At 37.7% G+C, this 13,611-nt stretch overlaps 1 protein-coding gene across 1 annotated transcript; it reads left to right on the forward strand.

Annotated features, from left to right (window-relative positions):
• Positions 1–10,504: 10,504 nt before the first annotated feature.
• Positions 10,505–13,055, forward strand: nkx2-3 (NK2 homeobox 3). The gene is made up of 2 exons (XM_087802558.1): positions 10,505–11,025; positions 12,403–13,055. The coding sequence occupies exons 1-2, from the start codon at positions 10,704–10,706 to the stop codon at positions 13,014–13,016; spliced, it is 936 nt and encodes a 311-aa protein (XP_087658684.1). The 5' UTR covers positions 10,505–10,703; the 3' UTR covers positions 13,017–13,055.
• Positions 13,056–13,611: the final 556 nt, after the last annotated feature.

Here is a 13,611-nt window from a genome sequence, read left to right on the forward strand (position 1 = left end):
GCTTCGCCTTATACTTGGATCTGGAGGATGGAAAGAGGCAGGAACCGGAGGACCAATGACGTGCAGAGATAAGTCGACACAGCCAATCAGAAATGTAGTGGAATCAGTGGAAGAAAGCGACCAATCATGATGTAGATCCGATGATTGGCAGGTAAGGAAGCGAATCCTCGACCTGGAAATAGATTATTGAAATAAACATCACAGTTATATAAATAAAATAATAATACTTTTCGATAATGATATTTAACAGCTAGAGCAGCAAAGACTGAGCAGAGAACAGTGCTTAAGGGAAACACCGGTGAAAGGAGGGGAAACGAGAACCATGTCTGACCAGCAGATGGCAGTAAATATTTGTTTAAGTCAGGGATCGACAAACATATATTTATTCAGGGGCCACGTTACACTGTTGTAAGCGGTCATCAATCAAATCAATAAATAAAACTAAATAAGATTAAGTTGCTATTTTAATTGTATAATATTTAATAATATTAGTAAGTAAGTAATATTATATAAAACTCTATTTTGAAAAACATCGTAGTATAACAATCCTATTTTTTTTTTGTTCGTTTATGTAAATTTCTTTTAGAGAATTAATGGATTTCCTTTTACACATAGAGTTTGATATTTTAATTCCAATAATTAAAAAAATATATATTCTAAACTAAATTATAAGCATTTTAAATTCAATACAAAAATATTGGGGATAATAGTGCCGGGGTTTGTTATATTTAATTTGAAAGGTAAGAAATATTTTCTAAATGAGTACATTTCTAACACATATAGTTGAATATTCTTAAAAAAAATAAAATATTTAAACTTTTATTTTATTATGTATTTATGGCCTTTTAAATTTAACATAAAATGTTGCTACCGATTTAAAAACATTGAATTTAGAAAATGTATTTTTTAATTATTTGAATTAAAACATGAAAAATTAAATGAGGCACAAACACAAACTATGAAGGACAAATAAAAAAACGGGGAAAAGTCCTCAAACAATGATCATTAATGACTTAGTTGAATAATATATAATAATAAAAATAGTTAGTTATCAGAAACATTTATAAATTATCATTATTAGAATTTAACTTTGAGGTTTTACTTACATTATGCGGTCAGCGACTTAATACTTGAATGCTAATATAATATTATAGTTTGATCCTTGCTGTCACTGGAGTCTAAATAAAAAACCTTGTTTCAAACCAAGTAAACTAAAAATTGTTAAAAAACTGAATAAAAGCTGTATTTTATGATCCAGTCAGAGCCATTAATTACAGATATTAGACAGATACAACAGTCTGTAAAACACAACGTGTGGTGAAGACGTGTTGAGGATCTTCTGTCTGAGCGATGGTGTAAACATGTGGCTCCTCTCTGTTCATCCCTCATCCCTCGTTCATCAACAGTAGATGATGAACGATGGGGATCTGTAAACTCCTGCAGGCCGCGGCTAAAAGCTGCAGATTAACTTTGTTAGAAAGTAAAAGCCTGAACGCAAGACTGTATGATAGGGACAACACTGTCAGTCTGTTCCACTGCAAAGATGATAATAAGGGCTTCAGGTATGATCCTGTTTTAGATTTTTTTTAAATAAAATTCTATTTCTTTTAAGTATTTGACATATAAAACTACAAAGCTCACAGCTTTGAAATTCCTAAAACACTATTATCAGTGTAAAGTGAAATATATTTGCAAACAAAAAAAGTCTCAATTGATTGGATTTTTTAGTAGTGTTTTGATAGGTGAATTATTTTTTCATTTTTTATTTTAGCAACTTAAGATGTTTACTTGGCAACCTCAGAGTTACGTGCATGAAAATTGAGCTCTTGGCTTTGTGACTATTTTTGTCACAGCTCTTCAGTGACTCACCGCTTAAGATCATGAAATACTGAAATTGCATTTTTTTTTTACTTTATCAAATGTCAGTTTTCTTTAACACAGATCAGTGTAAAGTATTAATCTTTGTTTTTTTTAACGTTTCTTTTTCAACATTATGGCGGCACATAATCTTTTGAACCACATGCTCTACTTCGAGTCTCAGGCAGGTACAAGGAACCTTATGTGTAACTAATTAATGTAATTCATTTAAAGAATGAAGTTGTATAGGTCAATGCATCTCTACCTTTTGGCTCAGCTCTTTTCATCTCAATGATGCAATCACCTGCCCAAATAAAAAAAGGTTGTTTTAGCTGGAAAAACGTGGAAACTCCTGACACGATAGATGTTATTTCACCCGCGCTAACTCCAGGCTAATGTTGCGCTAACTCCAGGCTAATGTTGCTGTAGGAAGGGAAAGGGAGACAAAGTAGGTGAAAGAAAACATGTTGTTTTACAATATTATTTCATTTCCAATTCAACACAGTATTGAATAATAACTAAAATATTAACAATGTGGAATAGATTACCCTTTTTATAGTAGAGTAATAACAAAAATAAACTAAATAACAAAAGTAATAGTAGTGAATAAACAGTAAAGTGAAAAAAAGAAAGATTGTTTGAAAAAAAAAATGTAACATGGAAATGGCTTATATTCTTATAATTTATTTAAATATTCCACTGTTGAAACTCGACTCAAGTGAAGCTACAAGTATAAATTCAAATTTGTTGAGTGAATGGGCTCATTATGTTTTGTAATGACATGGTAACATCAGTTCCACACCTGGAGATAGATGGCGAAATTTGTGTTCGATCCATCAGGATTCTAATTGAAGTGAGGACAGTGGAAACAAGTGAGCAGACACTGAACCTATTCTCTCCTGATCAAGGCATTATCCTGATTCTGTCTTCGTACAAAAACCACCTCATTCTTCTTCACGCTTTTCCATCGTTACATTACTCACTTTCCCATCATTCCTCCCCCAGTGATCTCCAGTCTGACAGTGGATGTTTTCATTCTTTCCAAACAGCTAAGGGTGTCTCGCACGTTGGCTATCACTGTCAGCTCTGCAATTATAGGATTTGAGCTCCTGGAACAGGGCTCGGGGCCCAGATACAGGCTGAGATGTGTGTTCGGTGTGGAGGCCCCCCGGGGCCACGGGCGAGAGCTGTGATGTGAAGAATGAGTCACGGAGAGACAGGAGTGGCCCTCAGCTGGTCGGTGCCCGCGGCGGCTTTGTGTCACGCCGCCGTCAATCGCTCGGGCAGGTTAACGTCTCGGCGTTTCCTGACAAATGATACACGAACATCAATCAATGCAACGCAAATATGACCTTTAAAAAAAAACACAACAAGACAAGGTCTTATCATTCCCTGCTCCGCGCTCCCGTGCTACGCCGACACTAAAACACACAAAGGCACACATTCAGGCACAAGACAGACACATTCCAGCAGGCAGTATCACTGAAACACAAACAGGAGTGTGTGCGTACACACACACACACACACACACACACACACACACACACACACACACACACACACACACACACACACACACACACACACACACACACACACACACACACCACCGTGCATTCCAAAGGCGGACGTGTGTGTGCGCCGCTGCTCGTATGCCGCGCTGGCCTCTGTTTCTACGGGTCAGAGATTTGTGGTGAGTGACCACCTTTTTAGCTTTCCGCCATGTTTGTTTTCGGGAGACACCGCCATCCATTCTCTGACAAGGAACTAGACACAGCAACAACAAAGGACGCGGGACCCCCCCGACTGACACATGCAGCAGCAGGCAGGAGGGCCTCTGGATCTGTGATGTTCTTATACAAAATGGCAGTTTTTTGGGACTAATTCAAAGTGTGTGTTGTGTAGATGACACTGTGTGTATCCATGAAGCTACACGGCAAATATCTGTCAATGATATTTAGTGTATTTTACTGTGTATTCACGAGATATTCTGCTGTATGATCTGCACGATTGATCATGTGCTGATCTAAAGTCTATACATGTTTACATGTTTAAAGTGTAATCGCCCCTGTTTACATCATGTTAGAGATGTTCCTGAAAAACATTTAAAAACCTGGCTGAAAACTGACTGTTATTCCTTTGGATAATTATAGAGGAAGAAGTGATGAAGAAGAGCCATGTTTAGGAAGCCATGTTGTCTGGCACTAAGCACCCTTAAATAAAAAATGAACTCTCTTAAGGAGCTGTATATGTAACAAATATTCTGAATTCTTTTCACAGTTACATTTAAAGTGAGAGTTCACCCAGAATTTTAATTTCACTTATTTTCTACTCACCCTCATGTCGATCAAGGGTTATTTTCAGAGTAATCTGTTCCTTTTTACAGTTATAGACAAAAATGTTTGTTCATTTTAATGTAGCGACTGGAGCTCAGTTGTCTTCGTCTTCATCTTCGTCCAAAAAGTCACTTAAAAACATCCAAATACCTCCATACTGCTCGTCTGTAACGTCCCCCTTGTATTGAAGCCTAACACGAGGAATTGTTTGGAAAAATAAATCTATATTTTTGGTGTAAACAGTAGACACTGGGCTTGCCCGATGTTTATCTGTATGGTTTCCTGTCTGTATAAAATGTTAGCCTTTTGGCTTCTGCTACGAACAAGCTTCAAATATAGACTTATTGTTTTCTTTTATTTGAGGCTTCAATACAAGATGGACGTTACAGACAAGCAGTATGGAGGTTTTTGGAGGTTTTTATCCAGGTAAATATCGAATGTCCAGTAGACAGTAGACTGGAAGCGCTTAGCCTTTTAATTTTTGCTAGAAACAAGCTTTAAATATAGTCTTTATTTTTAATTTTCGGTACAATTCCTCATGTGGAGGCTTTAATACATGATGTACATTACAGATGAGCAGTATGGAGTTATTTGGATGTTTTTAAGTGTCTTTTTGGACGAAGATAAAGATGAAGACAACTAAGCTCCAGTCGCAACACTAAAATGAACAAATGTTTTTGTCTATAACTCTAAAAAGGAACTTCTGAAAATAACCCTTAGTCGACCTGAGGGTGAGTAGAAAATGAGTGAAATTTGAATTTTGGGTGAACTACCACTTTAATTTTTGTGATATTAGACCAAATAATTTAGGTTGGCAAATATTCAGTGAATTCTAGTTTAGGGTTTCACTGAATTTGATTGTGATGGTTAACTTTACACCGAATGTAACTTGAAAATTCTTCATGCAGCAGATATCAAAGCCATCAAATGTATTTCAGTTCCTGTACATTTCTCGATGCACAGATGTCTTCACAGGCATTTTAAACTTTTTTTTTTAATCTCCATCCACATTGTCCCTGAAGTGTAAAAACACTTGACGACGTCATGCTGGCACGTTTTTAATCCTGCCAGCTGAGAAGGGTGGAACCTCAAACAAGTTCTGCTATTTGAACTGATTGATGTGGTCATTTGGTCTCCACGCCGAAGCTCCATACAAATATTCCTGCTCAAAAACAAAGACAGGAAGAAGTACTTTCTGCAGACTTTTTGGCCGAATAAACACAAAAGATGGAATCTTGTCCAAAGTCTTGAAATTTGACATGATTCAACGTTACATCTGAATCTATGTATGGAGAGTAATTAAGAATGTTTTTAAACGTCTTTATCAACCAAAAGTATAATTACAGATGTTTAAATTCAGCTGCTATCAGTTTTATCTTGCCCTTAAAAGTTAATACTTTATTGAATATTGTTTTGATTGTTTAAGCGCTTTGTGACCCTGGTCTGGAAAAGCGCTATATAAATAAAAATGACTTACTTACTTACTTACTTACTAAATAGGTTGTGCCAAAAAAGGTTTGTTTAGTTGTGGTTAGTTGCGTGTGATTCTAATCTTGGCATAGTAATCCCATGACTACCAGTGTGACAGGATTGACGTGTTTGCAACATAATATTTAGGATGGGTGCGTGAAACAATTAGCAGAAAATAAAGGCGGTTTCAGAGAATCACGAACATCCTGAAAGGCCTCCTTGACTTTATCTACATGGCCTGCATGTCCACAGAGGATAAGCATATTTAGGTTGCATGTTTCCTCCTTTAACTACATTTCCCCGACATCGTAGATCACAGACAACTTGGCCCTTGAATCCCCCTGTTAACACTCATATATACAAACACACACCTGCTGGGACAAGGCCGTCTGGGGGTGAGTTACAGCTGACTAACTTATGAGACCCAAGGGAGGGCAAAGGGCAGGGGACCCAGACGGCCCCCGGACTTTACTTCCTCTGCAGAAACAAACTCACTTTTGCTTCTTATCTCTGGTTACTTTTATTCAATTTACCCGATAAAAAGGTCACGGAAGGTACCGCGGAGAGAAACACAGCTCACTGAGAAGGGTGCTGGGAAAAATGGGTTCTTCTTAAGACCCTGGTCGCCCCGGCTCACCCCTGGCCTCCTCACTTCCTCCAGTGAGACGGCGCTGTCATCCGTCACTCGTTCCTCGGCAGCGTTACAATAGCCCGGTCTGGGTCCTGGCTACTGACACCATCACACTAGCTGCTGATAAGACTCAACATCCGGGACCACGGCTCTTACTGACAACAGTTTGGACACCATCGCCGACTGGATAATGACAGGAAGGAGAATAAATGCTACGATAGCATTAGCTTCACTAATATAATCTAATGGGTGGAAAATGAATGGTTTGATAATGCTAATCCTCTAATGATCGGTTTCTCAGAGGTAAGAAACTCACTATTTTTTAAAGTGCAACTAATGTGTTCATTTAAGTGTGTCTTAGATAGATGTTGGACTCTATTGTACTCATCAGTATGTGTCTGTTTGTACAAAACTCTCTTTTCATTCAAATATTTACATTATAAAATGTGCTTAAGCCCCGCCCACTGAAAACACTTTTTCTGCACCCACTCTGCTGTGATTGGTCAAGCATTAGCGTTTGTCACTCAGTGTCATAAATTCTGTAAGTCTCCACCTCAAACTTGACTCATTGTATAAACAAAGCGAGGTGTGATTACAGCTGGCTTGAAGTGGGGGGGAGTAAAGCCATTATGACATCATAAAGAACTCCACTCTCGTAACCTCTTGTTCGCCGAGAACGTACTCAGCAGCATGATTGTTTCCTCTTTATGTTTTTCAACATGACAATTTTCTGCATTATCCTTATTTAATCGTCTAAATCTGACCTTTTTTTTTTTCATTTTTAAGATTTGTATCGTCATTAAGTCCTCATGAGACCCAATAACATAACAATTTAAATAGTAAACAAAATTAGAGTAAATAGAAGCATTCATTTACCTCAAACCATTTTAAAAAAGTGCATGGTTGATCCTTAAATTCCTACATAAGCTTTATCTTTTCTTGAGGTTTAACAAAACATTTTTTCTTCTCAGTAGAAACCATACAAAATGTGACAAACTCAAATTTACAGAGATTTAAATGTATCATTCTATGCCTTTATACTAATAAGATTTCGATTTTCTATAAGGTTAGTCTACCATTTTTCTAAAGTTTCTTCAAAGTACAATCCTATTGAAGTCTTTTTTCTTGACGTACAATATGTTGTCAGTCATGAATCCACTTGTTGCAGGTGAGACTGAGAGATATTTTGGGACTGCAACTATTTCCACCTGCTACTCAGCGCGGAGACACTGCTTGGACAGGTTTGTCTGCACAAGATATGAGGAGACAAGAGGAAACTTGTTGAGCGCCCCAGATACTGTACCGTCCAAGAATATTCCGCAAATATTGCTGCGAGTATCAGAGGCGTGTGTGTGTGTGTGTGTGTGTGTGTGTGTTCTCGTCCGTGTGACCTGACCTTGCTTATCACAGCACATGAAGATGATGTATTGGGGGATGTATTGAACGTCCAGCCTCCTAGACACCCTCCCCGAGTCTGGGTTTTGTTACAGGCAGGAAACAGACTCTTCCGCTCCGTAAACACGCTCCTCTGCTCTCGGACACACGCGGAGCAGCGGCTGGCACGCAAGGACGCACGGCTGCGGGCGCGCTCCCGCCTCCGTGCGTAACTGTGCACGTGAGTGTTTATTAGAATCAGCTACTTTTTTATTGCCAGTGTTGTAAACACAACATAGGATTTTCTTTTTTGGTGGTAGAAGTAAATGATGATTAGATAACACACAAAATAATATTCAATCAAATACCTAAAAAAACAATTGTATAAAAAACATTGATTTTATCATTAATTTACATATTGGAAAAGCGCTATAAAAATACAACTTACTTACTTACTTACTTATTTAATGTATCTGTTTTTCCATACTTCTAGATAATATTGTGGTACCTAAATAAGATAAACTGATTAAAATTCGTAAATAAATACATAAATAAATACTCGTGAAGCATAATTGTTTCATTTTTAAGAGCAGAACATACACCCACACACACACACACACACACACACACACACACACACACACAACAAAACAACTGCTTTCTGGAGGGGGCAAATATTGCAAATATTGCTGCGAGATATATTCGGTCTTAGCATATATATATATATATATACATATATATATATATATATATATATATATATATATATACGGCCATTATCTGGCTCAGTGAACATGAAGGTCAATACTGTGTGTAAGAGGAGACCAGTTAGTTAAAGTGGGGGTTCTTCGTCGTGTGCCGGACCCTGAGGGTGTTAGGGGGGTTCACTCTTTAGAGCCCCCTCAAGAAAGCAGTTGTTTTCCTTCAGTAAAAAAAAAAAAATGCAACAACATCCATGTCCAACTTGATGATGGTCAGCTTTAAAATGAACTTGTTTGCGTTGGTTTACAGGTGAAGGGATGATGAATCTAACACTTTGATTTAGACACAAACTGAAACATATTATATTGAATATATATCGATATTGTGTTTGCATACATTCGGTCTTTCTCCCATACGTCATTGGAACCTATACTGTAAATGCTGGTTTTATTTTATTATTTTGCAAATAAAATGTTATAAAAACAATGCAATTGTATAAATAGTATCCCTAATCTGGCGGGGGTCACAAGTTTCTAGTCCGTACCGAAAGAATATGTATTATTAATTTAACGAACATATTTTATGTTGATATAACTTCCATACAAAAATCAGGTATCGCTATTTTGAAAATGTGTCCTCTTATGTTTTAATATATTTTGTCTTTTTATATTCATTGCATTGTAACATTATGATACTACAAATATTTTACACAGTCCATCTTTTTTTTCTTTTTAAATATACGAAACTGTTTACATTTTCACTTTACTGAGTGAGATAATTACCAATTTACTCATCTCTATCCCCGCAGGAATATTGTTATCCGTCTGGGCCTTTAAATAAAGCCCAAATATCAGCAAACACAGCGTTTGTTTTGGAGACACCACTGTCGCACTAATGTCCATTTTCTCCGCAGGCTCTAATTCCTTTCCCTGCATTTGCACTCAAGTGGTCCATTTAAAGAGCCTGGGCTCTTCGGAAAGGAGCAGGACGGTTCTCTAATCTAAACATGGACTTGTTGATGGTGAGCGGATGAGATTATGGGATCCTTCTGCTTTTCTTTCCACACGGTTGAGGAGAAATGGCCCTTTGACGCTGGCGCCTGCACTTGGAGGCGACACGGAGGGGTCTCGTTTCAACACTTTGGGGTCCTCGAGGACAAAACCATCGCTCAACCGAGTCTTTTTCATTAAAATGTCATATAAATACAAAAAGAAAAAGAAAAAGAATAGGTAACTTAATTCAGCCCGTGATTGAAATTATAATATGTTCGACGCTTTGCTTTAAAACATTGAAAACTAACTCTATAAACTTAACTAAAACGTTTTTTTTAATCTTGAATTTCAAGCGTAAAAAAATATTCCTAATGAGAACTGTGTGCGCTCTTTTATTTGGCTTTATAATATGATTGTCGCAGTGTTAAATATGTAATCCTAATTGTAGGATATACACACTTGAGCAACCTTTCAGGACTTCTATTCTATTGTTTCATTTACATTTTTAATTAAACGAACCCATTTTTTAGAAACAGAATCAGAAACTTTTATTGCCAGTGCTTTGAATGCAACATAGGAATTGTTTGCGTTTATACAGAATAAAAGAACGAAAAATAAGCAATAGAAAAACAGAACCAAGCATCAAGGTTCTGTTTTTCTATTGCTTATTTTGTGAGTTTATAGTCATATTTAAACTAATTTCAATTTAAAACACTGTAATACCGTTCGATAAAAAAAAAGAATTCAAATTAATTTTATTTTGAAACTAATTTAGGAATATATGTTCCCCCGCTTTCGGATCACTCCAATCTTCCCAATTTCCCGCCGTCATATTATCTTATCCTCGCGACAGGAAGTGCAGATAATGCTAATCTCCAAACACTGACGATAGAGACGTTAGACTTTTTGGCACGACATGGATGAGTCTTTCGCCTCTATCAGTATAAAGTGCTGCTGAAATATGTCATAATGAGTTTTAATATAGTTGCAGTGACGCAGACATGAGGGAATCTGGGCGCATCACTCCCTTCCTCGCCCTCTCCCCCCTCCCTCCCTCTCACCTCCTCCTCCCGCACTATGGGGCGTCACAGAAAGGGAGAGAAGCGCATCTTGGCTGACCTTCTTTAAATAAATTAACCCCCCCAACAGGATCGACCTCTCCCTTCATTCTCCTCGTGTCTATTTCCACTGTCGACACAAATGTAAGCTCTCGTCTTCCCTGCGTGGAAAAAACAAGCGGCGCGTGGACCTTCTTCGCTTTTACGCACGAAACTCCGTTGACTTTTGGACCGATTGTTGTTATTTCTACGTCGGCTCCGCGTCTCGCTGCCGGTGGGGATCATGCTTCCCAGCCCTGTGATGACTTCGTCCACCACGCCTTTTTCGGTGAAGGATATTCTGAAGATGGAGCTCCAGCAACAGAGCCAGCAGCTCCAGTTCATCTCCTGCCTCGGTCCTCCGCTGGGGAAGAGCTTCGGCTCCTCCTCGCCTCCTTCCTGCATGTTGGCGGGGAGAGACAGTCCAAGTCCACTCAGCTCGGTTCTGTCCGAGACTGAAGATCGGATCTATCTGAACTCGGTGCAGGATTCTGGGATGTCCGTTGAGATGTTCGGGGGCCACCAGGGTCAGAGCCAGACTGGACGCCTGGACACTGAGAACACGAGTGAGTCTCTTTTCTTCACCATCACGTGTCTTTCACGCTGTTTTACTTCGTGTACACCATCAATGATACAGAAGTTTTAGAGCTTAAATATATGTTAGTCTCGTTGTTATTCAGTATTGGTATCTATATTTATTTATGAATGATTTATTGTCATCTAACGCTTAACACATTTAGAATTCAAGTATAAAAATAGTAATATAATAGATAGATAGTCTAAATAGACACGAAGTCTAATATTTAACATTGCGGTCTTTTTTTCGAATTGCTTGTTTTTTGTGTTATCTTATTTGATTACTTTATTCCGTATTGCCTCCACGGAAAATCCTATGTTGTGTTAACAACAATGACAATAAGTTTCCGATTCTGATTCTGATTAAGTTATTGGTAAATTATTTTTTTTTTTAAATTATTCCATCTTTATAAAAGCAAAGATGACCGATAACATTGTTTTGTTGTTTAGTACAACGACGAGATTTTATAGATTCATCATTGTTAGTTACACTTATTTAAGTGTAACATTGTCAAGCTTAAATTTAAATTCCTTAACTAAAAATAAAGTTTTATTTAATTCAATATGAACTATTAAAATATCAGTAACTCGTCTAAAAGTGGCTTTAAAATGGACGAAATTAAATTATTTATATCCAGATTAATCGTGGGATCAATGCGGTATCTTTTATTTATTTACATAGATTTGCATTTAAGCTTTTCTACCACAAGTGACAGTTATTCTTTACGTGTTTGATCACATGTGTGTCAACACTGTTATTGTCATATGATTTAAGAAAATCATATTCAAAATGGCGCTAACAGTGTTTAAATAGCGAACATGATAGTTAATGTGCAGCGTGAAGTCATGTAAAATCCAATGTAAATATATAAAATTATATTTATTAAAAGCCTAGTTGTATCACTTGATCCTCCGAAGTAAGATGAACATTATTTAAAAAAAATCAGTTATAGTCAATTAAATGGTTCAATTTCACTTGGTTTTATAATCCTTCTTTAAAGATGAAGGGATATTTAAACGAAACCTTCAATCATAACCTGTAATTATATAATGTAATCGTTCTTTTGATCTGTTAACTCTATAGTTTGATCAAGTATTTTAGTGTATTTTTTTTTTTTATTACTATGACATGCGAAATATTATTTTAAATATGGTACAATACGTTTCATATATAACTGTAGATATGTATGCTAAAGCAAAGGCATATATGTATAGCCAATGTTAAAATTATATAAAGATCGTAAAGGTTTTTAAGTTTAATATTTTTGCATTAAATTGAAATTAAATTAAATTAAACCGTTTTTTATTTTGAATTCAGCATTTTGTACAAAAACCTCAAATTAACTCCATCTCTATTTATTATTTAGAGAGCTGCGGTTCCCTGCGTGGAGACTGCGTGGACCCAGATTCGGAAAAACCCACGTCCAAACCCCACAGGACCAGGAGGAAACCCCGGGTCCTGTTCTCCCAGGCTCAGGTCTACGAGCTGGAGCGTCGCTTCAAGCAGCAGCGATACCTCTCCGCCCCGGAGAGAGAACACCTGGCCAGCTCCCTCAAACTCACCTCCACCCAGGTGAAGATCTGGTTCCAGAACCGACGGTACAAGTGTAAGCGTCAGCGGCAGGACAAGACCCTGGAGCTGGCGGGTCACCACCACCACCACCATCACCACCCCCCACCTCCACCCAGGAGGGTCGCTGTCCCGGTTCTGGTCAGGGACGGGAGGCCTTGTCTGGCTGGATCTCCGAACTATAACGCGTCCTACACGGTCGCCGCCTCGAACCCGTACAGCTACAACTCGTACCCGAACTACAGCAACTACTCCTGCACCTACTCCAGCCTCCCGCCCCTGCAGACCCCCAACTCTGCCGCCTTCATCAACATGAACATCGGGAATTTAGGGGCACAGACTCAGAACCAGGTTCCTCAGGGGCCAGTCCCGGCCTGCCAGGGGACTCTGCAGGGCATCAGGGCCTGGTAGCGCCACAGCTGGATTGAGAAACAATTCCGTGATAAATATGGACCTGACTGAACCGTGACAGAACTTTTCCGAGTCTGAACATAAATGAGGATCTGTTTGTTGTTGATAAATAAAAATAAACTTTTGAAATTGACCCAGCGTCTCTTCAATGACGACAATGAAACTTGAATGTTGTTTTTTCACTTTGAGGAGTCATATATTTAATTAATTGTCTTTCCTTTAAGCTTTGTAAATATTTATATTTAAAACATGAATTAATAATTTGAAGCGACAACCTTATGACTTGAATGATGTAGATTGAAAGCATTAAAAAGAAGTAACGTGTCTGTTATTTTCAAAAACTTTCTTGGAAACACAATTTTGACTTGTTGCTCCTCATTTTTTTTAACCTAATTGACCTAAACTCCCGTATTTGATTCGTTTAACACATTTAAAAAAAAAAAACAATTTCAGGTTCAAATGTGCGTGTTTTTCTGTTTTGCACACATTGAAAATTCGGCGACGGCAAAGATTCACACGCAAACTATTTCCGTATTTATTTTTGATCTTCTTATTTTTATCTTGAGTTGTGTGTAACACTTTCGTTTAGTTGTTT

Source organism: Callionymus lyra, chromosome 11 (genome assembly GCF_982586985.1).
Source record: "Callionymus lyra chromosome 11, fCalLyr1.hap1.1, whole genome shotgun sequence".
NCBI lineage: Eukaryota > Metazoa > Chordata > Actinopteri > Syngnathiformes > Callionymidae > Callionymus > Callionymus lyra.

What these genes read in the sequence shown, in the direction of transcription:
- nkx2-3 (XM_087802558.1), top strand. Translation starts at nt 10,704, where the DNA reads ATGCTTCCCAGCCCTGTGATGACTTCGTCCACCACGCCTTTTTCGGTG. An exon ending in CCTGGACACTGAGAACACGA is followed by an intron (nt 11,026 to 12,402) that starts GTGAGTCTCTTT and finishes TTTATTATTTAG; the next exon opens with AGAGCTGCGGTTCCCTGCGT.